This window comes from Megalobrama amblycephala, linkage group LG9 (assembly GCF_018812025.1).
Source record: "Megalobrama amblycephala isolate DHTTF-2021 linkage group LG9, ASM1881202v1, whole genome shotgun sequence".
In the NCBI taxonomy this organism is placed as follows: domain Eukaryota; kingdom Metazoa; phylum Chordata; class Actinopteri; order Cypriniformes; family Xenocyprididae; genus Megalobrama; species Megalobrama amblycephala.
The window spans coordinates 30,681,481-30,705,511 of record NC_063052.1 but is presented as its reverse complement, the minus strand read 5'-3'; the positions used below and the strand labels follow the sequence as shown (position 1 = coordinate 30,705,511).

The window sequence follows — 24,031 nt, the reverse complement described above, 5'->3', positions numbered from 1 at the left end:
CTTTTTAAAAAAAAAATTAAATATGACATTCATTCGTTCTTTCAACCTTTTTTATTAATGCAAAAATACAGAGTTGACATATTTATAATACACAAATTTGTGTATAATACACGAAATTGAACGACAATACACCGATTGTCAACGAAGGAAAAATGAGTTAATTTGCAAATGACAGAAAATAATAAGAAAGATAAGAAAGATATATTATTAATAAGAAAGATATGAGGAAAAAAGAGAAAGATAAGAGACTAATTTATGCATCAATTAACTAATATTTGTGTCTCATCTTGAGACAAAGTAGTTGTCGCTCGGTGGCTCAGAAAGCCGAATATTTCGTTGAGTCGTATTCAAATCTCGGGATGTTTTTGCCCTAAAAATTAATATAATTTAAATCTTTTCATTACAGACGCAAATAGCAATCAGCCCCTACACTGATAACACAAAACTGCAGTATGCTGTAATGAAGAACGACTGTGATTGGTCAATCATGAACACCGATGAGAAAAGTAACAGGTAGCACGTGACATTACCGTTCACCCAAGATCGGTCTGGACAATTATTTACACCTGAATAATGATACTAAGAAACTTGAATAGACATTAGGTTGAAAATGTGCATTTAAAATGTGATATTTAATATTTCGAGCCATTGTACAGCGTGTAAAACTGCGTGAGTAGTTGTGTTCGAGCGAGTCGTCGTTCATTCAGGGCAGATGAGTCGAGCGCGCATTGAATCGTTCGTCATTTCTGCAGTATGGCGGAGGACAAGGTGAGAGACAGCGGTCTGTCTGTAAATCAAGTCTTTTTATAATGAATTAATGCACAGATAACAACAAATCGGGAATGTCGTGTATATTTAATTATTGTGAAATCAATGCCACCTGGTGTTTGTTTATTAGAGCTGTTGTGACGCTTTATTTGAGTAATGTGAAGTCACTGTTGCGTTTCTGAACTCTTGGCATTTGACAGCTGTCATAGAAAGCAAATCTGATTAACTTAAATTACTGGAAATATAATTATTTTTTTTTTATAGAAACATCTCTTATTTTGAAAAATGTAATTGTAGAATTTAATGTTTTCCTTGTATGGTACAAGAAAATATGTAAATTGATCAAAATAAAATAATGTGTAATTTATGTGATTTACAGTATCAATAAATATGTTGATATAAGTCTATACTGTCTGTCTATTACTGTTCTTAAACAGAAAATACTGACATTCGTGTAACTTACTATAATTTACTAAAACATAATATAAGGAAATAAAACTATTAGATTTGAAGTGGAAATATGTAATTATTTTAATTTTAATCAAATATAATAAATTAATTATGGATGATACAAAAATGGTCACTGAAACTTATTGCATCCCTGTTACTTAATTAGTTTGTAACTCCAGTAAATCCTAGTCCAATCATTTTCAAAACTTAATGCTAAGGACCTCCAAATAGAAGATCTGTTATAAGAATCCTCTTAAGTGTCTTAACTAAATATATATCACATTAGTCAGATTGAAAGTGCTTAGAAATTGAGCAGAACAGATCACTGGAGTTTATCTGTCACTGTTGTCTAAATGTAATTATAAGATGGATAGCTTCAGTCCTTGATTGGTTGAGCCACGTTCAAAGCCGTTTTAAATGACTCATGTTTATTTTATGAAACCTTGCCAGGTTTGTGGAATAACCGTTTTATAAAAGCAATAAGCCCAGTGAAACAGTGATTTTATTCACTGTAAATCACAGCTTCTTGATGCTTATTGCTTTAATAACAGCATGTTTTAGTGCATTGATCTGGATGTGTCAGTGGTCTCATGTGATCTGATGTGTGCCGGTTCTGTTTCAGGATCCTGTGACCCAGCTGAAGGATCTGGCTCAGCTCAAAGACCAACTGGAGGAGATCCAGAAGAAGGTGGAGAATGAGGTTCAAGCTGGAATCCCACAGGTACCACAGAACCTGAACTGATCCAGCCCAATCCCAACTATTACTAGGGAAACCCCTTCAGAAGGTTTGCTGCTGTATTGATCATTAGTTTTGTTTTAGCCAATAATAAATATGTTGAAATTATAAATCAATTATTGTTTTGGCTGATTTTAAACAGTAAATGCTCACGCTAAATTAAATTCATGTAACACTATTCGAGTCAAATGATTTATTAAAACATTATAATATAAAGTAGAAAAGTGAAACCTGCCATGGAAGAAGAGTATGTGTTTGAATTGGAAAGATGTAATTATTTTAATTTTAATTAAATGTTATTAATTATGGCTGATGTATATACAGTAGTCAACATTTGAAGTGGACCAAAACCTTTCATCAAAGTCCTAAAACCTTCTTCTTAGGACAACTTTGATCCACTTCAAATGTTGATTACTGTATATTGCATCCCTATTACTTAATTAGCTTATTAATTAGCAAATGTTTTAATGCTAAGAACCCCCAAATACACTGATTCCCTTGTGAGGGACATTATTGATAAATATAAAAGCAGCAAAATATTTTTTATGTATAAAAATCGATTTATACTGTGTGAGCTAATTATTGAATGTAATATTATTATGACAACAAAATTAAATAAATTTCCAAAATTAAATAATTGGCCTTTACATTATTATTATTATTATTATTATTATTAACTTTTATAGCATATCTGAGATTTTTTTCTACAAATATTTTTATTATAAATTATTGCAATTAATGGCATAATTTTTGACTAGTCTTTAGAAAGCAAAATGAAATATTATTAATTTTAGTGAATTAAAAAAAAATGTTATACATACCTCGTTAATACATAAATAATATGTTATACGTACTTCAAAAATAATAAATAAATAAATAAGGAAGGATTAATTAAATAAAAAGAACATCTCTGTCCTAGTGCTTAAAAGTGGGCTGGTAAGCATTTATACAAGGTTGTGTGTTGTATAGATGTGTACTGTATACTGTAAGATTGACAGCTCAATGACTGCAAACTTCCCAGCAGCTGAAGCTCTCTGTCCTGTTTGTTTCTCTTAGGGTGGGTCATTATTAGCGTCTCCTTTCCTGAAAGGATTCCTGGCTGGGTATGTGGTATCCAGACTGCGTTCGTCTGCCGTCTTAGGAGTCGCTTTGGGAACGCTGACAGGAATCTACGCTGCTCAGAACTATCAGGTGCCCAACATTGAGTCTTCCATACAAGACTTCCTGAACTCTCTGAAGAAAGGACCCAGTGATTAGAAGTGGACGGGCGACCGGAATCGAAGTCAGACGGAAGAGGAGAACATAAACCATTGCTGCTTGCTTTTGTGTCATTCATCGTCATATCGAAGCTCTTTCCCTCATGAACAAAACTGTTGATTTAGAAAAAACTGAGTTTTGAGGTAGATATTGCAAGTGTGGATTGGACTTTAATAATGAATACTGTTATGAAAAATGGTCATCATGTAGGGCTGCACGATTAATCGAAATAAATCCCCAATAGTGTGATTATCAGATCTCAAAGGCTGTGATTTAAATAAATATATGCTCTGTGTGTTTCAGAGTGAATCGCGGCACTGTGTTTATTTACACACGAAGGGTGTTTGCAGCACCTCAGAGCGGCTCGATTCAAAGTAAATGCATCTGCGTTGTGCAAAAGAGAAGCTTTATCGTTGGTTTTTCATCAAAATACAAGTTTGATGGTTTAACGAAAAAATTAAGAAATTAAGATAGCTATAAAGATTAGTATTGTAATTTTACAGTTGTACTTATTTTTATAGTTGTACTGTAAAATAAAAATTATTATTCAATTTCTTAGTAAAATATTACAATAGTAATATTTCTTGTTAAATATTTTTAATAATAATAATAAATAATATTATTGTTATCAAAAATATATTAGTATTTTAATTTTACAGTTGTGCTTATTTTTCTAGTACTGTAAAATTGTATTATTTTTCTTAATTACTCAATTTTTATTTTACAGTAAAATTGCAATAGTAATATTTCTTGTTTAATATTTTTATTTAATAATATTAAAGTCATCAAAAATGTTAGTATTTTAATTTGACAGATTGTACTTTTTTCTTGTACTGTAAAATTGTACTATTTTTCTTAAATACTCATTTTTTATTTTACAGTGAAATATTACAATAATAATATTTCTTGTTTAATATTTTTTTAGTAATTACTATTATTTTATAATTATATTGATATATAATTACAAAATCTTGTGCAGCCCTACAAACAAGCACAGCAAACCTCAAAACCTTTTTAAATCACATTTTAAATTGCATTTGTAGTTTTTTTTAATCAGAAAATCACAAATCAAATGTTTTTCCCAAATCGTGCAGCCCTAACATCATGTTCATTTGCTTTAATGCTGCGCTGTACAAGAATGAAGTTCGTCCTAGTGCTTTGTTTTGATTTTTTGTAGGCTTTGCGGAGTTTGTACTCTCAAAACCAGATGTTGCTGACAGATCGCGAGCATGATTGCGGTAGATAATGTCGGTTCTTCTGAAGCAGAACCTCCTCGCAGAAGGTGGGTCCTTCTCCTGCTTCTCCTGGTTCTTATTTACGGTTCCCACGCTCCCCTCATCTCGCTCACCAAAGTCGACGGTCACGTTCCCTTCAGCCCGTCATCATGTGTGGTTCTGATCGAGTTCACCAAGCTTCTGGTCTCATTCGTCTCCCTGTTGGCATCTGGGAATCTTTCCGCCCTCAAAGTGTCGGTGTCTGTAGTGACGGTGGCGCCGTACGCCATTCCTGCTGTTCTCTACGCTTTCAACAACAACCTGGTGGTGTTCATGCAAGCCTACATGGATCCCAGCTCCTTCCAAGTGCTCAGTAACCTGAAAATCGTGTCCACCGCACTCCTCTACACATCCTGCCTGGGAAAGCGTCTGCGGCGTGGGCAGTGGTTCGCTCTCGGGCTGCTCGTGGCCGCCGGCGTTTGTCACAGCTACTCCGGGTTGGATTGGGAACCAATTGGGGACAAATCCACCAGCAGGCTTCACATCACATCCTGGGGTTTGCTGTTGGTGCTTGTGTATTGTTTTATCTCAGGATTGGCTGCCGTCTACACCGAGCGGGTGCTGAAAACCCAACGTCTGCCTTTGAGTCTCCAGAATTTGTTTCTGTACGTCTTCGGTGTGGCGATCAATCTGGCGTCGCATCTCTCCAGCAGTGGTGACGGGCGGCAGGGCTTTTTGGAGGGATTCTCCACGCTTGTTTGGCTCATTATCGCGGGACAGGCCGCTAATGGGCTCCTCATGTCCGTCATCATGAAACATGGAACGGGAATCACGCGTCTCTTTGTCATATCTTCTGCTATGCTGGTAAATGGTGTGTTGTCTTGGGGGCTTCTGGGAATACAGCTCACGTCTTACTTCCTGTTTCCTGTTGTGCTGATTGGATGGGCAGTGTACCTGTATTACAGGTAGAGCGGATCCACCGACATCAAAAATTAAAGGATTAGTTCACTCCAGAATTAAAATTGATAATTGATCATTTACTCACCCCCATGTCATCCAAGATGTTTATGTCTTTCTTTCTTCAGTTAAAAAGAAATTATGGTTTTTGAGGAAAACACCATTATTTTTCTCCATATAGTGGACTTCAGTGGGGTACAACAAGTTGAAGGTCCAAATGTCAGTTTCAGTGCAGCTTCAAAGGGCTCTACATGATCCCAGATGAAGAATAAGGGTCTTATTTAGCAAAAAAAAAAGAATTTTATATACTTTTTAACCAGAAATGTTCGTCTTGCACTAGCGTCCATGACTTCATGTATTACGCAATCACATTGGAAAGAGTCTCGTGACGTAGGCGGAAGTACCGATCCAGTGTCTAGAAGTGTGGAGAGGAGGAACGCTCAAAAGTTGTTGTATGCTGAATGACACATATTTTTATGTTTTTGTGTGAGTTTATTGTTTAAAATGGTCCGTTCGTGTGCGTATCCTGGATATTTAAATCTTTTGAACCGAAAACTTTTCTTCCGTGTGACCTTTTCAACGTGATTACGTAATGCATGGCGCATCGCAGAGCAGTGCAATATGACCATTTTTGATTTAAAAAGTATATTATTATAAGTTTTATTATTTTTTGTAGAAAATGACCGATCGTTTCGCTAGATAAGACTCTTATTCCTCGTCTGGGATCATGTAGAGCTCTTTGAAGCTGCACTGAAACTGACATTTTGACCTTCAACCTGTTGAACCCCAGTGAAGTCCACTATATGGAGAAAAATCCTGGAATGTTTTCCTCAAAAACCTTAATTTCTTTTTGACTGAAGAAAGAAAGACATGAACAAATTGGACGATATGGGGGTGAGTAAATTATCAGGAAATTTTAATTCTGGAATGAACTAATCCTTTAAATAATTGGACTTTGACACATCGTCTTTTACTAAAACAAATTGTTGAAATATTTTTTTGGAAAATATGTAATTTTATTAAGTTGACAGCATATCTGAGATTAACACTTCCCACAAATGTTTTTATTTTAGAAAATATTTAGACAAAGGAAAAAAAATAAATATATCTAAAAAAAATAAAAATAAAATATATATATATATATATATATATATATATATATATATATATATATATATATATATATATATAAATGCAATTAATGACCATCAATTTTGACCAGTTGTTATAAAGAAAAATTAAATATTCAATTGAGTGAATGTAAAAAAAAAAAAAAAAAAAAGTTAAACATGCTTCATTAATATCTTAAGTGCATTCTGTAAAAAATGAATGAATAGATCTTACGCACTGAGGAAAACCACAAAACACTTTACTGCCTATTGCATATGCTTTTTTATCACTCTTTATGTATAGTGAACCACAGCGTCTGTCTGATTATTTCATTTCCTTCTGTTTTTTGTTTTTTTTTCTCAGCATGTGCCCTGAAATATCTGTCTGTCACCTTTGTCCTCATTCTAGAAGTGCATCTTACTGTGAATGAATATCATCTCATGAAGACTGAATGTCTGCTGATTTATTGTTTTTATTCATATGCATCTGTCAGTGTTTATTTTGCCTAAATAAATGTGTTGAAATGTGTACGAATTGTACATTGCAAATATTTAAAACTGATTTATACAAATAAATATATACGTGGTAAGTGATTAACGTGTGTAATAGTTTTACTTGTAAAATATATACTTTCAGTTTTTTTTACAGAGCTTACACATTTAAAAAAAAAAGTCACTGTTTAGATTTAAACAGGCAAATGTTTAAAGGTGCTAAAGAGGATGTTTTGTTTTATACATTTTTGCAATATTACTTGAAACTGTCTTTACTAACTGATAAAAGACTATTTATTAGGTGCACTGAAAGGAATAATATTAATATACATCATCTGTGCACGAGGTAGGGCCTTAAAAACATCAGCCAACGATTGGCCCTCTGGCTTGTCAATCACTGCCGTGACGTTCCTTGTGAGAGACGAGCGCGGCTGCGCGCTCCAGTAACTTTCCACACTCCACAGGCGCCGCACGCAATGTTTTTGTCAGGAGACAGGAGTAACAACTGCAGATTATGAGTTACCTGCGGTGAGTCCGACATAATGAATCCACTAACACGACACCGCGAATGCCGGTGGTAAACACTCGTGTTCCAATACTCGTGCACGAGTTTTGGGAAGCGTTCCCTCGAAATGAGCTGTGAAGGAGGGGGGTTGTTCTTACGCATGCGCTCATTTCAAAAACTCACTAACAGTCTTTGGGTTCTCAGTCAACGAAAAGATCCTCTTTAGCACCTTTAAGAGTCTATGACTGGATCATTATTGCAGTGATTATTATGTTTGTAGCATGTTATATGTTTGGCAACAGTTCATCTAACACAAATTGATGGAGTGTGTAGCTTTTCATTTCATAAACAACCATGTAGGAAGACACATCATGGCCATATTCCAGGATGACAATGTCAAGATTCATCAGGCGCAAATTGTGAAAGAATGTTTGGGACATGAATTGTCACCTCTGAGTCCAGACCTTAAATTCAGTGAAAGTCTTTGGGATGTGCTGGATGAGACTTTACAGAGTGCTCACCTATGTCAGCACAAGATCTTGACCAAAAATTGTTGCACCTCTTGATGGAAATAAATGTAGTGATGTTATTTCCATCAAGAGTTGCATCAGTTTTTGGTCAAGATCTTCTATCTTGAAACATAATCACTGCAATAATGATCCAATCATAGACTCTTAAGCGTTTGCCTATTTAAATCCAAACAGCGATTGGATTTTTGGGCCATAATTACAATGCATTCCTGTTTTTTTTTTTTTGTTTTTTTTTTGTTTTTTTTACTCACTGATGCCCTCTATGGTCCTTAAATTGAAAATATCATGTCATCTCCTTTATTTCTATAGCACTTTATACAATTCAGACTGTTTCAAAGCAGCTTCACAGTAATAAACAGAAAAAAATAACAGAATCAACGATGCAAACTTCATCAAATATGAGACTTCAATTCTGCTGTAAGCAGCTCTAAAAAGACAATAGTGTTATTATTCAGCTCAAGTCAGTTCAGTGTTGATTCAGTTCAGATTAATAACAGCATAAAGCTCATCAATTATGAAATGAATTCCATTTATAATCATAAAAAAACTTGATTTGATCTTTTACAGTTACTTCTTGGGTAACCATGTTAGATCAGCTGTGTCATTCAGTAGGAATACGAGCTTTCCGGAGCTGCTGAATTTCCTCCTGGAGCTGCAGGTTTTGTGAAGACAGGTGAACAGCGTCCTGGATGGCGTCTATGAGCAGAGCCCTGTACCTACCCTCTGACATCCTTCTCTGCTCCTCCAGAGCCTCACGAAATGCCCTGAACACCTGAAGATGCATGGACGACAAAAACCAGCCACTAGATGACAGTATTAAGATATATTAAAGGACATGCAGCTGTATATCTTGGGCACTATATTGAAACAAAACTTTAGCACATGCTCAGTACCCAAGTCAGAACTGGAGGAAGACAGATGTGCCATCTTGTAACAGGTTGGTTTTCTTAATTTGGTTTTCCAGTCATTGAAAACCCTAAAATGCCCAGTGTTGTCACCTGTAGACTCTCCTCTCTGAGCTCGTTCACTTCCTGTTGGTGTTGTCGGTTCTGTTCCTCCAGGTCTGCATAAGCTTGCTGGTTCTCCCTGCGCAGCGCCTCGATCTGGAGAACCAGGATGTGCCTCTCTCTGCGCAGGTACGACATCTCCCCCTCTACACCACCCACCTGCGGACGGGACCGAGACGCAGTCACGTGATCAGAACGGGCTGTTTGAGCTCTTCTTGTTTAACTCAACCAGAATTTCTTTTATTTCTGTGTCGCCGCTCTCACCTGCTCCTCTTGTAGTTCTCTCTCCATCTTCATCAGTTCATCCTCGATCAGTCTCTCGTGAGTCTCTCTCAGTCTCATTCTGCGCCCCAGGAGTTTCTCATGAACCACCTGAGAGACAAACACATTCACACACACACACACACACACACACACGCACGCACACGCGCACACACACACACACACACACACACACACACACACACACACACACACACACATTCAAACACCTGCTGTGCTGCTTTACATCAGCTTTATGTATGTTTTTGTGCAATATGTTATTAGAGGTTTGGTTACACTTTACAATAAGGTAACATTAGTTAACTAAAATTAATGCTGGTCGAGTGCTGGACTATATTATCAGTCATCAGCACAGGACTGAGTTTCTTTCTCCTCAGTGTCTCCTGATTGGTCACTCACCATGCTAGTGGCGTGTGATTGGTCGGAATCTCTGTGTGTTTCCTGTAATCTGATCTCCTCTTTCAGAAGTTGTTCCTTCAGCTCTCTGATGCGGCTCATCCTCTCCTGATTCCTCTGAACGCTGGTCCTGCCCTCTGACACCATCATCATCATCATCATGTTAGTGCAAGGCTGTAAGTTCCCTCCAATAATCAGATATGGCCAAATTGTCCTCCAATATTTGATATTATGTATGAGCAGATTTAATTAGGCTTTTATTCACATATAAACATTGACCAGCGCACATAAACAGAACCTGTTTGACGCGCAAGAGCAAACCTCTTCCGACAGCTCGAAAGCATGAACCTCATTGGTTCTCGCACATCAAGCGAACATGCTTGAGCTTCTGTTTACCACAACTGATGTGTGCGTTGATGAATGTTTATGTGTGAATAAAAGCCTAAATTTAATCTGTTCATCATATTAAGTGATCGAGTCTCTTCAGAAAATTAACAAAATTACTAAAATGAAAATAAATTAAAAATGAATTAATCATTTGAATAAAAACTATAATAATGAATTACACTGCTTCTGTTTTAACGTGAAATAATGTAAGGTAAGATGTATCTAAACATTTAATATTTGATATCCAATAATATCCATGCAAGAATTGAAAATAGCCTGTCATTCACATAATTCATTTAGTGCAATTTGTAATTGAATGAGAGACAAGAGACATATTAGGCATATGAAATATTATAAAATAAATTATAAAATGCAAAATATTATTTGCAAATAGTTAAAATGCATTACTTTATAACAGATTTTAGTTCATTTACTATTTTATTTTTCCTTTAATCCCTTTAAATGTTTTCTTTCTTTTTTTCTTTAAGGATCATTACATTTGTGAAAGCATCTCCCTCACCCCCCCAAAAATCGAGTTACTGTTCAATTATGGTTATGGTCAATATTTAACGTACCAGCAATATGCATCTCCATTTCCTGTCTGAGGAGTTGATGCAGATCTCTCTTCCTGTCTGCTGTCTCGCACTCCTCTTCTGCTCTGCCTCCATCAGCCACCTACACCACAACACACACACACACACACTCTAGACATCAACTCCAACAGCATTAAACCCATATTTCACATGAAACACCATCAGATATGCAGTTGATTGATTAGATTGACTTTTTTACTCACAGATGTGTCCATGTTCTTGTGGCGAGCAGCTCTGAACTGAAGCTCAGTGTGTGTGTGTGTGTGTGTGTGTGTGTGTGTGCGTGTGTGTGTGTGTGTGTGTGCGTGTGTGTGTGTGTGTGTGCGTGTGTGTGTGTGTGTGTGTGTGCGTGTGCGTGCGGTTGTGGTTGTGTTTCACTGTCTTGAAATATTCATTACTCGAGTGTTCACTTTCACCTGTCTGTGTGGGCGGTTTAAATGTGTTGCATATGGGTTGAAAATAAAATAAAATAATAAAATTAAATTTCTTTATTTCACCTAGCTGCCAGGGAACATGTTTCTTTTACTCTGATGTACTAAAATAACTAGTGTTAAAACTGAAATAAAAAATGATGAAAACTATATAGACATATTTAAAAAAAAAAAAAAAAAAAAAAAAAAAGACAAAATGCACAACAAAATTACTAAAACTTTAAAGATGCTAAAGAGGATGTTTTGTTTTATACATTTTTGCAATATTACTTGAAACTGTCTTTACTAACTGATAAAAGACTATTTATTAGGTGCACTGAAAGGAATAATATTAATATACATCATCTGTGCACGAGGTAGGGCCTTAAAAACATCAGCCAATCGTTTACGCGATCATCGCGTAAACGATTGGCCCTCTGGCTTGTCAATCACTGCCGTGACGTTCCTTGTGAGAGACGTGCGCGGCTGCGTGCTCCAGTAACTTTCCACACTCCACAGGCGCCGCATGCAATGTTACCTGCGGTGAGTCCGACATAATGAATCCAAAAAACACGACACAGCGAATGCCGGTGGTAAACACTCGTTTTCGACGAAAAAATCCTCTCTATCACCTTTAACAAATTAAAATAAAAATTAAAAATAAATTAAAAATATACTAAGAGTATACTAAAATAACACTGATTAAATACATTAGTGTGAGTCATAATCATCTTCCCAGTTTTCCCAAATGTCAGTGAGATTCATTTCCTCGTTGACATCATGCCACTTTGTTTATGTCTCATTTGCAAATGCGTCATTTTAAGGAAGTCACAATGTTTTTTTTTATCATGTTTCTTTGAAATAAACAGGGAAATGAAACTGAGCATTTATATTTTGAGAAGGAGAAGGAAGGTTGAGATCTTTTACAAGCAATAGATGTTTTAGCATCCTACAAATCGGCTGAACTGAGCAAATCATTTAACAAATCATTTAACTGTATTCGTTTAATGATTTCAGTGACACCAAAAATTATTTCAACTATGAATTCAGCTGTGTGAATTTAAGGAGAACTGATTTAAAAAGCATCAAAACACCAACTGATTCAAACAACAAGACCAGATATGATGAAAGAAAGTGACGTTAGTGAATCAATCATATTTATTTATATAATATGACTTTATAATATTGTACAGGGGCTGGACAATGAAACTGAATCACTGGCCAATATAGTATTGGAGGATTCACACCTGTATTCAGTTCAATTCAATTCACATTTATTTGTGTAGCGCTTTTCACGATACATTTCGTTTCAAAGCAGCTTTACAGAGAATGCATGTCAACATCACAATTTAAAGAATGCAGTTAGCAAATAATGTAATAATTTAGGCAATTAATTTACAATCACTGTTAGCAGTTTAACTGAAGGTAGAAGCAATGAGCTCCTGGGAATAATCAATTACATATTAACAATAATTAGGATATATAGAAATTTGGGAATGTGCATTTTGATCCAGATGTTGCGTCTTCTGAAGTTCTCGCAGGAGTTGGCGCCGTCTCTTCACAGGTGTTGGTCATCTGAGCTCTTCTTAAGAGGCTGGATCCAAACTGAAGCTGATGTCCTCTCTAGTCAAAACTAGTAAAACAGAAAAGCAAATGGAGAATAATTAGCGTAGCTGCTGTTCATAATATTAAGCAAAGATAGTCATATGCAATTGTATATGGCAATCTTCACTGATTTTACATTGCATCAGTAAGAGCAGAGTGTGAAGGTTGAATTAAAGGATTAGTTCACTTTTAAATACACTTTTCCTGATAAATTTACTCACCCCTATGTCATCCAAGATGTTCATGTCTTTCTTTCGTCAGTCGAAAAGAAATGAAGGTTTTTGAGGAAAACATTCCAGGATTATTCTCCTTACAGTGGATTTCAATGGCTACCAACAGATTGAAGGTCAAAATTACAGTTTCAGTGCAGCTTCAAGGGTTTTAAACGATACCAGATGAGTAATAAGGGTCTTATCTAGCGAATCGATCGGTCATTTTCGAAAAAAAAATACAACCGTTTATGCTTTATAAACAAAATATTGCCTTGAACGTACTTTCCGCTTCCGCATTCTTCATAACGCTTACGCTGAATGTTCTACGCCTTCCCTATTCAAGTTACGGAACGAACGCGGCGCCAGTTTCGTTTTTTCAGTAACTTGAATAGGGCGATATTTTCTTTATAAAGCATAAACGGTTGTATTTTTTTTTTTAAATGACTGATCGATTCACTAGATAAGACCCTTATTACTCATCTGGTATCGTTTAAAGCCCTTGAAGCTGCACTGAAACTGTAATTTGGACCTTCAATCTGTTGGTAGCCATTGAAATCCACTGTAAGGAAAATAATCCTGGAATGTTTTCCTCAAAAACCTTCATTTCTTTTCGACTGAAGAGAGAAAGACATGAACATCTTGGATGACATGGGGGTGAGTAAATTTATCAGGAAAAGTGTATTTAAAAGTGGACTAATCCTTTAACAATCCACACAACATAATGAGAGACATATCAGAGATCAAAATAGGATGAATCGTTGGTGTCTCTCTCGCTGGCTCATCTGTGACCAGGACAGCAAGTCTCTGTGGTGTATCCAGAGCTTTGGTATCCTGAATAATGTCGGCATACCACCATGGAGGAGCAACAGGAGAAACTGTTGACACAAGAGGAACCTGTCTGAAAGGTCCAGGTACTAACCTGGATTGTATCCAAAAACCATAACCACAGCTGCCCAACTCACTGCAGCATTAAACTGCACCTCTACTTTCCTGTTTCCACCAAAACTGATTGTCAGGATCTCCACAGAGTCAAAATTCATGGTTGAGTAGATAGCAGCTATAGCAGATAGCCAAACCTTTGGTCACTCGTGCCAATGCCAAACAGCTTGGGCTATGGACAATGTGAAACATGTATTGTCCACCTTCACTGTCTTCTGTGGGAGTTGCGGTGTGGAAAATCCCGAATGAGGCTTAACACCTGACTGTTGCTGCCCAGAGTGAAGCTCAGCGGTGGATCAGTGATGGTTTGGGCTCCAATATCATGGCATTCCCTACTGTGCTTGATGGGTGCATCACTGCCAAGGACTACCGAACCAATCTGAGGACCATGTGCACCTATGGTTCAAACATTGTACCCTGAAGGGGGAGCCGTGTATCGGGATGATAATACACTATACACACAGCAAGACTGGTGACAGTGGTTTGATGAACATGAAAGTGAAGTTGAACATCTTCCATGGCCTCCACAGTCACCAGATCTGAATTTTATTGAGCCACATTGGGGTGTTTTGGAGGAGCAAGTCCGAAAACATTGGATGGATGGATTTGGGTTTTTGAGCCATCCCTCTTCCAGAACCATGTGATGCTGGTGGAGGAAATTACAATTTTTTTTAATTTATTTTTTTTATTTAAAAAATATTGTGACTTCCTTAAAATGACGCATTTGCAAATGAGACATAATCAAAGTGGCATGAAGTTAGCGAGGAAATGAATCTCACTGACATTTAGGAAAAGTGGGCAGATGATTATGACTCACACTGATGTATTTAATCAGTGTTATTTTAGTATACTGTTAGTATATTTTGAATGTTTTTGTTTTTATATTTTAAATTTTTATTTTAATTTGTTAAAGTTTTAGTAATTTTGTTGTGCATTTTGTCATTTTTTTTGAATGTCTATATAGTTTTCATCATTTTTATTTCAGTTTCCATCCTAATCTATCCATCCATCCATTCATTTTTATGATACTCCTGCTGTCCTGCTAATATCTATCAATATTGGTGCATGCAGATAAATGAAGCAACATGTTTATGTGTTATACCATATTAAAATATGCATCCTTTTAAATTCAGAACTCTTCTATGGGGAATTTGGCACTATTAATTCAGTGAAAATGATCTGAAAGAGGAAGTGGAGACAGGATGTTTAAAAAAAAACCCTAAGCTATATTTCACATAACTGTTCATATTTACATCTCTACATGCAGCTGTTCTGCACAATGATCATTTTTGCATGAGTTTATTGCAACTTGCAATGATCAACATGCTGATGTCATATCTAAAGATGTATCTGAATCTGATGTTTCAAATCATATATTTATTGTGATCCGAAAAGCATTTTATATACATTTTCACGCTATTTTATTGTATTGCAATGATTTGTTGTCTTATTTTATTGCCATGTGTGATTTATTCGGTTTGTTCAGACAGCATATGTAATATTATTCATTATATTATAACCTCCAGCTCCACTTTCATGCATTATGTGTATACAATATTCTATTTTAATGCATTGACAATCTTTCAGATAGAACTGAAAATATTCCTGTTTAATAAATAACATTCTTTCTTACACCATTTTCTTGCTTTTCTATGGTTTTTATAGTGTAAATAGTCTTTAAATAAAGCAATGACAATAAACTTCACCGTTCACAGATCACAGACAGTCACATTTGGAAACAGCATGTGTTTATTTCAGGCCTTATTTACACTCCTGTAATCACTCTCATATTCATACTACTTCTAACAACATGCTGTGGGTTAAAAATTAAAAAAAGAAATAATGTCACAGAAGACTTACTACAGATATTATAAGAATAAAGGTTAGGCCAGCGGTAACATCTCTCAGAAATATCGTACTTATGCTTATCTATATTGAACACAGATCACAAGAGATCTTAAGTAGAAAGGTTATTGGATTATTTCCACTGAATTACATCCACATGGATGGACTGATCTTCAGGAGCTGCAACTAGTGACAGTTATTAGGATTTGAACAGAAAACTGTTATTCTCTTTTGGTGGAGAAGAAGGTCCTGTTGTGGACGTGACTTTACACTGGAGAAAAAAAGAGAGAGAGAGAGATTAGTGATGGGATTTTAACACATTATCACTGCACTACACTACTCATATATTATTATAATTCAAAACAATAAATACTATAATAAATTATAATTCATTCTAAAATAAAAGCATAACAGCAGTTTGAGCAAGTGCTGATTTAGTCTTCATTGTACATCTTTAACTGTACTATGAACTAGTTTCTCAAAGGTAACATTTTTAGTTAGCGCACCTAAAGCACAGTTATACATAAAACACACCTGAGCCACACTGGGGTCTTCCACGCATGCGTGTGTCCGGAATCTCATGGCCGTCTTTGTCCACGCACCAGCAGTATCCGGTGCTGTGCCAGCACTGCATGGGCAGATAGTTGCCCTGCGCGTCACACTCAGGCTTGAAGAATCCGGGTCTCACCTGCTTCTGAGACTCCAGCATACACTTGGTCTCCACCTCAACAGCTGCAGAGAGACACGCGTGTCATATGGAGATCTGAACGGCTCACTGCCATCAGCATGAGGCGTGTGTGAGTGTGTGTGTCTCACCTGACTCAGGTGAGCTCTTCACCTCCTCATCTGCGTCCACCAGCAGTGGCATACTCTTCATTGGCAGATGCATCATTCTAGCACCTGAACATGACAGAACATGAAGAATTAGTTCAACAATAATGGACAAGAGATTGTGATACAGTATATTGAGGATGTCACAGGTGTTGTTAGGCATTTTTATTTAAGTTTAAGTTTTATTAATTTTGTAAATTATGTGCTTCTGTCATTTTTCAAATATTTTTAATATATTAATATTTCTATGTATTCAGGCAACATTTCTAATTCAATTATTTTTTTATTTTGTAATTTTAGTACTGTACTTCAACTTAAACATTTTATTTCAGTTAGTTGCAAAAGCTAAAGTTGTTTTTCACATAATATATAATATTTATATTTTATTTTATTTCAGCTTTATTTCAATTACCGAAAATACTGCTTATATATTACATTTTTTTTAATTAATTTATAAATAATGTAATAAAATAATATATTGTAATATATAAATAATGTATATTATATAACATTTATCATTTTTATTTTATTTTTTATCTATCTCTCTCGTGTTCTGTAGGTTGGGGATTTTCAAATATTATATATTAGCTTTTATTTTTATATTTTTAGCTTTTATTTTAGTTTACGTTTAATTAATTTTGTTATGTGTTTATGTTATTTTTAAAATATTTTTAATATTAATATAATTATAATATATATTTTTAATGTTTAATATTAATATTTCTATTTAGCTTTAATTTGAATTCAGTTAGTTGCAAAAGCAGCATTTCTACATTTTTTTATATTCTAATATCTAATATTTATTTTTAATTACATATATAATATTAAATTTTTATTTATACATTTTAACTTATATATTTAATATATAATGTAATATATTTTTATGACATTTATACTTTTTTATATCATTTATTTATCTACCTCTCTTTTCTGTAGGTTGGTGATTTTCAAATATTATATATTAGCTATTATTTTTATATTTTTCAATTAATTTTGTTGTGTTTTTGTTATTTTAAAAATATTGTTAATATTAATATAAATAATTATAATTTATAATATATTTTTAATGTTTAATATTAATTTCTATTTAGCTTTAATTACATTTTTTGTAATTTTAGTACATCAACTTAAACGTAATTTATTTTAATTAGTTGCAAAAGCAGCATTTCTACGTTTTTTAAATATTCTAATATCTAATTTGTTTTTCATGTTATTTATTTATTTATCTATGTGTTCTGTATGTTGGTGTCTGTACCGTCCAGTTGTCCGCTGCCCTCTCTCTGGTTTGTGAAAACTGGGTGCAGTTTCTACAGAACAGAATAAGGAACAGATATTCAGAATTGAATGAACAATAACCCATGCACTACTGTTACTATCATAATCATTATGATTTGCTGTGTTTCCTCACCACAAGGGGACTGCTCTTTTTCTTGTCGGAGGTCTGGTCAGAGGTCTCGTCAGAGAAATCCTTCAGCAGCGGCATGCTGTTCATGGGAAGGTGCATCGCCTTTGGAGGACCAGCTGTCAGACGAAAGATGACAATCAATATAAGTCCCACTCTTTCATTAAAATATTTAAGAAAAGTTTGAGCCCCTTTTTTTCAATGAGAACTAGGATTTATAGGCCCTGAATAATATGCATGAATTTGATGTTATGGCTACTTCTGTAAATGAAAAGCATATAAATCAATCTGTGCTTGATGTTTTCTGATGGTTAAACGTGCAGCCCTGCTCTGTCGCACCTGACATCTTTCGGGTCAGCTCGGTCTTCAGCTTCTCTTGGCCACTTGTCAGAGCACTGATGTGCTCCTTCTGACCCCAGACGAGGTAAGCGGTCAGCGCCTGACCTGCCAGGAGAAGACAGGCCAGGACCGTCAGTCCGGTCACCTTCAGTGCCTTTGCATTGGAGTTCCTGCAAGACAACAGAAACACCATTAGACGTCTCAACGCTTCAGGGGAGTTTCCACGCTGAAGGTCACCGCGGTGGGTGTTTATCTGCGATAACACGACTGTCTGTCCAGCACAAAAAGTGTATTCCCCTTCAAGTGAATTGGAATATTTCTATGATTCATGTTCCTGTTTTGAATTGTTTGAGATCCTGGGAATTTTTTTGTGGTTAATTATCTATTAATTTGATTCAAATTCAGGGATTTTTCACAAAAACAAATCCTGCTTCTATTTTCAGATGATTTAAATAATCCTCTATCGTAAGTCACTTCTTTAGATAACAGCGTCTGCTAAATGAATATATACAGTCAAACCAAAATGTATTCAGACACCTTGAACATTTCATTTATGTTTATTCACTATAGTTTAAAAAAATGATAATATAATGTGACAAGATCTCAGAGTTAAACTGTGTCCAAAAAAAATGAATCTTAATTATGTCAGAGAACACTTCAGCAAAACATGGTCAGGTCAAAGTGTCTGAATAATTTTTGGTTGCAAATTGTTATCAATTTTACTGGTAGTGCACTGAATGAATAATTTTTGGGTATAATATGTCACAGTTTACTTTATTTTGCTATCCTCACTTACATAAATGAACTGTAGTGTCCTGCACCCTCTAATAAAAATATATAAAAAATGTCTGAATAATATTTGGTTTGACTGTAAATGTAATGGTTTAAATTCTTAACTAAAGATAAAGTTGACTGGTTTTCAAGAAAACTGAGAACATCTCATGAATGTCCAATGCAGGTTTATTGTAATTAGCCAGAACTCAAATTAAAACAATTAAAAAACAAAAACAAAACACACACTTATATTTTAGTTAGGCTACTTGAAATAAAATATAACAAACGTAAACTTTTTATTTTGTATTTTTTTATTTAGTTTAACTTAATGAAAAATACCTAAAACTGAAACAAAAGTTAACAAAAACTATATAGACATAATTTTAAAAATAACTAATATACATATAAATAAATTAAAATTAGGCCTATATATAAAATTACAAACTGCTAAAATGAACTACTGCTAAAACTGCTAATTGAAATTAAAACATTTAATTCTTGTAAAATTATTACATTCAGTTGTATTATGTCATATTAATTGAGAGATTGGAATATTTGTAGTTTTAAAAATGAATTTGTCACACCACAGTATTATTTAAAATGAACTAGTGAAGGCAAAAGGGGGATTAAAACAATACAGCTACTAAATTATAGAGTTCTCTTAAAACACAGACATAAAATTTCATTAAAAAAGAAAATAATGAATCTTTGTCAACAGCTCATTTATATGTAAAGTCTTTATGATCTTTATGTATTAAATCTAAATCAAGATGAACAACAATGTATCACAAATTATAAAGAAAAACAGTCCTGTATTTATTATAAACAACCAATCAATAGCGGCAGCGCGCGTGACGTCACTTGTATCGAGGTAGAATTTCAGTTCCATCTTTCTGATTTCGCCTCTTTTTGGAATTTTACAGTAAATAACCCAAGTAAGACATGTACTAAAATGAGTTTATTGAGATAATGATTCACTAATTAATAATTAATTAAAATTAAATAATTAATGTTTTATTTACACGCACAATACTGGAGTTCTGCACACAAGAAAAAGTTCCATAGAGCATTTCAAAACATGCATTCTTGTCCTCACAAATGCTATATTAAAATTCTTTCATGCATTTATGCAATGTAATAATTATTATACTGAAACAGATGATTTTATTATGTTCCAACCAACCAACAAACAAACAAACAAACAACCAAATAAACAAAACAAAACAAAACAAAACAAACACATAAAATAACAATAAAAAAAATAAAATAAAATAAAATAAGTACGCAGATGATTTACCGTGTCGGTCCGCGGCTCAGCACGGTCTCTTCGCTCGGCACGCGCTGAATAAGCGACTCGTTTTGATGCTCGTCCATCACTGGTGTTTCTGTGTGTGTGAGTGAGTGAGCGTGTGTGTGTTTATTCCTTTTGACACCGAATGAATGTCACTGAGCCTTCCAGAATGTTTTATGCACCACCGAAACCCGCTTTTCAGGATGTCCGTGCCGGAAAGCCCCTGATTCTAGATGTGAACCTGAACCTGATTCAGTTCTCCAGTCGGGCATCTTCACATCTGAAATGTGATTGGCTGATGAGAAGAGCGTCATTAGTTGATGGAGAGACTGAAACTTCAACTAATATGTGACCATGAGAAAGTGCTTCACAAAAACATAACAGTGAACATAAATATTATAGGATCCTAATTCCTTTTTTGGGCATAATGATCAAATATTTCTGAGAGAAATCCATATCGGGCGACAATTTCTAATAACTCTCATTAGTAAGTCTCATTAATAAATTAAATCACTTTAAAGGCTATGCATAGATATTTTGCACTCAGGACCATATGTGAAATATATGCATCAAAGCGTGACATTCAAAGTGTGAATGCATCAAAGTGTGAAATTTATATCGTCTTGTTATATACAATATTTAGCCTTTTTAAATGCACACTGATATATACATTAAGACTTACATAATGTAATGTTTTATGCAGAATGCATAATGAGTAAAGTTAAGTAATGCAAGTTTTATAACAGTCATTGCAGTGCTGTAAAATTTATGGTGAAATAAAAACATAAACATGGTCAAATATGAGTGAATTAGGGCAGGTTCTGCCAAGATACAACTGATTCACATGTCCAGTTTCTCTGATTGGACACCGCAGAACAAAACATTATGACATACAACAATCCTTTTGCAGAAACATTTTTCCTAAAACACAGAACTGAGAAAATAAAAAATCAAGTCCGCAAAATCCAACATCCTTTCCACCTAAAACATCAAACATGAAGTGAAATCAGACAGTATGATCTGCAAACTAAAACTAAAAATGTATTTATCAGAAATGTGAGGTGTTGTGTCTTACAAAAAATGGCATTCGGTATAAGAACAACTAACATTATTGCAAATGATTTTCTGTTGCTGTTGGTAAAAATAATCACTGAAAGTGATTTCCAAGCTGATTTATTTTATGAACACATTTCAGTCAAACCTCAGTTTGAGGATTACTAGGAAAGCAGACCATGGCTGATGCATTTATATGCCATATATCAAATGAAATATACATCAATATACACATGAATAATATAAAACATTTTTTAAATATATATTTTTCAAAAAAAAAAAAAAAAAATCTACTTCATTAATATATTTTTTCTCAAATGGAGATGTCAGATATAGGGACACACACACACATACAGTAAACATAAACAACAAAATGTCAAAAGTTTTGCAGAAGATTGTTTTGTTTTAAGGAATTCAGAGGAAGACAATAACATCTGCATACAATACTTTCACTTTTATTTTTGATTAATCAGAATATAAATCAAACTTTACAGCTATTGAGAACTGATTTAACTCTTAAATCACTTTTCCAGTTCAATAAGTTTAAGAACCACACTGTAAAAAAGAATTGTTGGTTGAACTTAAAAACAAGTTACCTTTTGAGTTCATTGAAACTAAAAATTTGAGTTAGTACAATGAAGGCAATTGGTTTAATCAACAGAAACTCAAAATATTATGTTATCTGAACCACATTAATTATGTTGATTTGACAAAAGAAAAAATGTTGTTATAACAAATCAGGAAAATATTTTTTTTACAGTGCAACTGTGTTAAAATATAATTAAATACATACTACTGATGGTTTTTTTCCATTAATGAGATCATATTCAGTTCATATTTATTAATATATTATAAATGAGGAACAAAATTTGCTGACGTCACAAGACAGTTAGAGACTGAATTCAGAAGAACCGTAATACTTTTCATACTTTTAAAGACAACTGAAAAGCTCTTAAACACAAAGTAATCAAAGTGTGTTCTGTAATTGTTACAAACACTTCTGCTGTTAAACTGTAAAAACATACACTTACAAACAAACAAACAAACAAACAAACAAATACATTTATTCTCCCTCACATAATAATCTTTCTCTTTCAGTCATGCAGAGATTTATATAAAATTGTCAGTCATATCTTTTACATTCACTGTTATCAGCATCATAACCGCAGTGATGAAGACTCTAAACAGGGTCCTTCCTTCACTTTCATCAGATCCTCATATATTCATCATATATTCAGAAAAGGGAATCACCAGCCTGCACTTTCCCTCGTCACTTCCTGTTCTGTTCTTCCTCATCAGTGTCTGATCCAGTCAGTTTCCAATTACTTACTGACAAACACATCTAAATAACTTCTTTGACTATATATACACTATAGGTTGCATGAAGAACAGGAGTGTCTCAGAAATTTACAGAGGTATGAAGATTATATTTGCAATGTTATGAAATCAAACTTGAGTGTATACGTCAAAAATAAACTTCCCTTTAAAAAGGAGAACCTTTCTAAGTTCTATAGTACTTTAAAATCACCATAAAATCTAATCTCACAATTCTTATTTTTTTATGGAATATTGCAGTATTTATTATAAATTTTATTTGTGCACATCTTTTTTTTATTTTTATTATTCACGTGTCCTCGTAATCTTTAATCAAAATATCTTCCCCTCCCTCTTGCAGCAACATCTCAAACTACAACCATCCAATCAATTCCCCATGGACAAAATCAAGACCCGCCCTACATTTTTATCATGTTCCAGAAGCTGTTTCACTCTGAATTAGTGGCAGGTTTTCAATGTGACAACTTACCCCACAGATATTGTGACCATTTTGTCTAAAATGAACTTTATATTTTTAATGGGCAGTAACAGTAAGCATGTTCAAGCTCCTGAAGTCTACATGTTAAACTGACCCTGTCCTGATATATATTAACTTGTAAAAAGTATAACTACTCTAATGTAGATAAGCTACATTCAACCATATATTCAATCCACTGTCAATTAGCTATACATTTTATTTCATATTAATATTTTTGTTTTGGTCTGGGCGTCACATGGTCTGCATAACATTAACATTGGGTAAACATTTTAACTAATGAATATCACCAAACCTTTCCAGTAAAGACAAATGTTTAGTATTACAAGTTTTCTGAAATGGTATGTTTAAATATACAAATGTGGTATTATCTAATTAAATATTAACTAATTTACAAAAAGTCCAGAACAGAAATATGAGTACTGGATAAAGCCAGGTTCAAAATTCTTGTTTCATTTTGTTACACATTAGAGTTTTGCATGAGATTTTGGATCCTTCAGAATATGAATAAAACGGTAAAGTTTGATGTAAAACGATGTTTTTGCCTGTAGTGTCTTACCTTAAATTGATAGTTCATGCAAAAATGAATATTCTATCATTAATTATAGCACCTCATGTCGTTCCAAACCTGTTAGACTTTCATTCACCTTCAGAACACAAATTAAGATATTTTAATGAAATCTAAGAGCTTTCTGTCCCTCCATAGACGCAACTACCACTTCAGAAAGCTCATAAAGAGATCATAAAACTAATCCACATGAATTGAGCGGTTTAGTTCAAATTTTCTGAAGAGACTTAATCGCTTTATATGATGAACAGACTGAATTTAGGCTTTTA

At 34.3% G+C, this 24,031-nt stretch overlaps 4 protein-coding genes and 1 long non-coding RNA gene across 8 annotated transcripts; 3 read left to right on the top strand and 2 right to left on the bottom strand.

Annotated features, from left to right (window-relative positions):
• Window positions 1-542: 542 nt before the first annotated feature.
• LOC125275638 (SLC35A4 upstream open reading frame protein-like) lies at window positions 543-3,520 on the top strand. The gene is made up of 3 exons (XM_048202749.1): window positions 543-768; window positions 1,841-1,939; window positions 3,011-3,520. Exons 1-3 carry the CDS (start codon window positions 754-756, stop codon window positions 3,209-3,211), a joined length of 315 nt encoding a protein of 104 aa, XP_048058706.1. The 5' UTR covers window positions 543-753; the 3' UTR covers window positions 3,212-3,520.
• slc35a4 (solute carrier family 35 member A4) lies at window positions 3,217-5,549 on the top strand. The gene is made up of 2 exons (XM_048202748.1): window positions 3,217-3,354; window positions 4,389-5,549. The coding sequence occupies exon 2, from the start codon at window positions 4,441-4,443 to the stop codon at window positions 5,392-5,394; it is 954 nt and encodes a 317-aa protein (XP_048058705.1). The 5' UTR covers window positions 3,217-3,354; window positions 4,389-4,440; the 3' UTR covers window positions 5,395-5,549.
• A 2,889-nt stretch (window positions 5,550-8,438) lies between these two features.
• On the bottom strand, window positions 8,439-11,025 carry si:dkey-201i24.3 (probable cyclin-dependent serine/threonine-protein kinase DDB_G0278487). Of its 4 annotated transcripts, none has more exons than XM_048200972.1 (6): window positions 10,887-11,024; window positions 10,666-10,765; window positions 9,707-9,877; window positions 9,290-9,397; window positions 9,017-9,184; window positions 8,439-8,790 (listed from the first exon to the last, which is right to left on the bottom strand). In XM_048200972.1, the coding sequence occupies exons 2-6, from the start codon at window positions 10,756-10,758 to the stop codon at window positions 8,620-8,622; spliced, it is 711 nt and encodes a 236-aa protein (XP_048056929.1). In that variant the 5' UTR covers window positions 10,759-10,765; window positions 10,887-11,024; the 3' UTR covers window positions 8,439-8,619. The 4 variants fall into 4 exon arrangements, 3 of the variants coding, with proteins under 3 accessions (XP_048056929.1, XP_048056931.1, XP_048056930.1); XM_048200974.1 differs by having other exon boundaries at window positions 9,707-9,840; XR_007186289.1 differs by having other exon boundaries at window positions 8,679-8,790; window positions 8,912-9,184; window positions 10,887-11,025.
• LOC125274604 lies at window positions 8,746-9,501 on the top strand. Its single transcript, XR_007186290.1, has 2 exons — window positions 8,746-8,955; window positions 9,080-9,501. It is a non-coding gene; the product is annotated as an uncharacterized LOC125274604 (long non-coding RNA).
• Window positions 11,026-15,580: 4,555 nt separating the features above from the next.
• On the bottom strand, window positions 15,581-20,572 carry cd74a (CD74 molecule, major histocompatibility complex, class II invariant chain a). Its single transcript, XM_048202746.1, has 7 exons — window positions 20,338-20,572; window positions 18,267-18,436; window positions 17,934-18,046; window positions 17,781-17,832; window positions 16,511-16,594; window positions 16,229-16,426; window positions 15,581-15,965 (listed from the first exon to the last, which is right to left on the bottom strand). Exons 1-7 carry the CDS (start codon window positions 20,412-20,414, stop codon window positions 15,961-15,963), a joined length of 699 nt encoding a protein of 232 aa, XP_048058703.1. The 5' UTR covers window positions 20,415-20,572; the 3' UTR covers window positions 15,581-15,960.
• Between the last annotated feature and the right edge of the window lie 3,459 nt (window positions 20,573-24,031).

What these genes read in the sequence shown, in the direction of transcription:
- LOC125275638 (XM_048202749.1), top strand. An exon ending in TTCAAGCTGGAATCCCACAG is followed by an intron (nt 1,940 to 3,010) that starts GTACCACAGAAC and finishes TGTTTCTCTTAG; the next exon opens with GGTGGGTCATTATTAGCGTC.
- si:dkey-201i24.3 (XM_048200972.1), bottom strand. Translation starts at nt 10,758, where the DNA reads ATGGAGGCAGAGCAGAAGAGGAGTGCGAGACAGCAGACAGGAAGAGAG. An exon ending in AATGGAGATGCATATTGCTG is followed by an intron (nt 9,878 to 10,665) that starts GTACGTTAAATA and finishes GGGAACTTACAG; the next exon opens with CCTTGCACTAACATGATGAT. An exon ending in TCAGAGAGGAGAGTCTACAG is followed by an intron (nt 8,791 to 9,016) that starts GTGACAACACTG and finishes ATGCATCTTCAG; the next exon opens with GTGTTCAGGGCATTTCGTGA.
- slc35a4 (XM_048202748.1), top strand. Translation starts at nt 4,441, where the DNA reads ATGATTGCGGTAGATAATGTCGGTTCTTCTGAAGCAGAACCTCCTCGC.
- cd74a (XM_048202746.1), bottom strand. Translation starts at nt 20,414, where the DNA reads ATGGACGAGCATCAAAACGAGTCGCTTATTCAGCGCGTGCCGAGCGAA. An exon ending in CTGAGCCGCGGACCGACACG is followed by an intron (nt 18,437 to 20,337) that starts GTAAATCATCTG and finishes GTTGTCTTGCAG; the next exon opens with GAACTCCAATGCAAAGGCAC. An exon ending in GAAGAGCTCACCTGAGTCAG is followed by an intron (nt 16,427 to 16,510) that starts GTGAGACACACA and finishes GTCTCTCTGCAG; the next exon opens with CTGTTGAGGTGGAGACCAAG.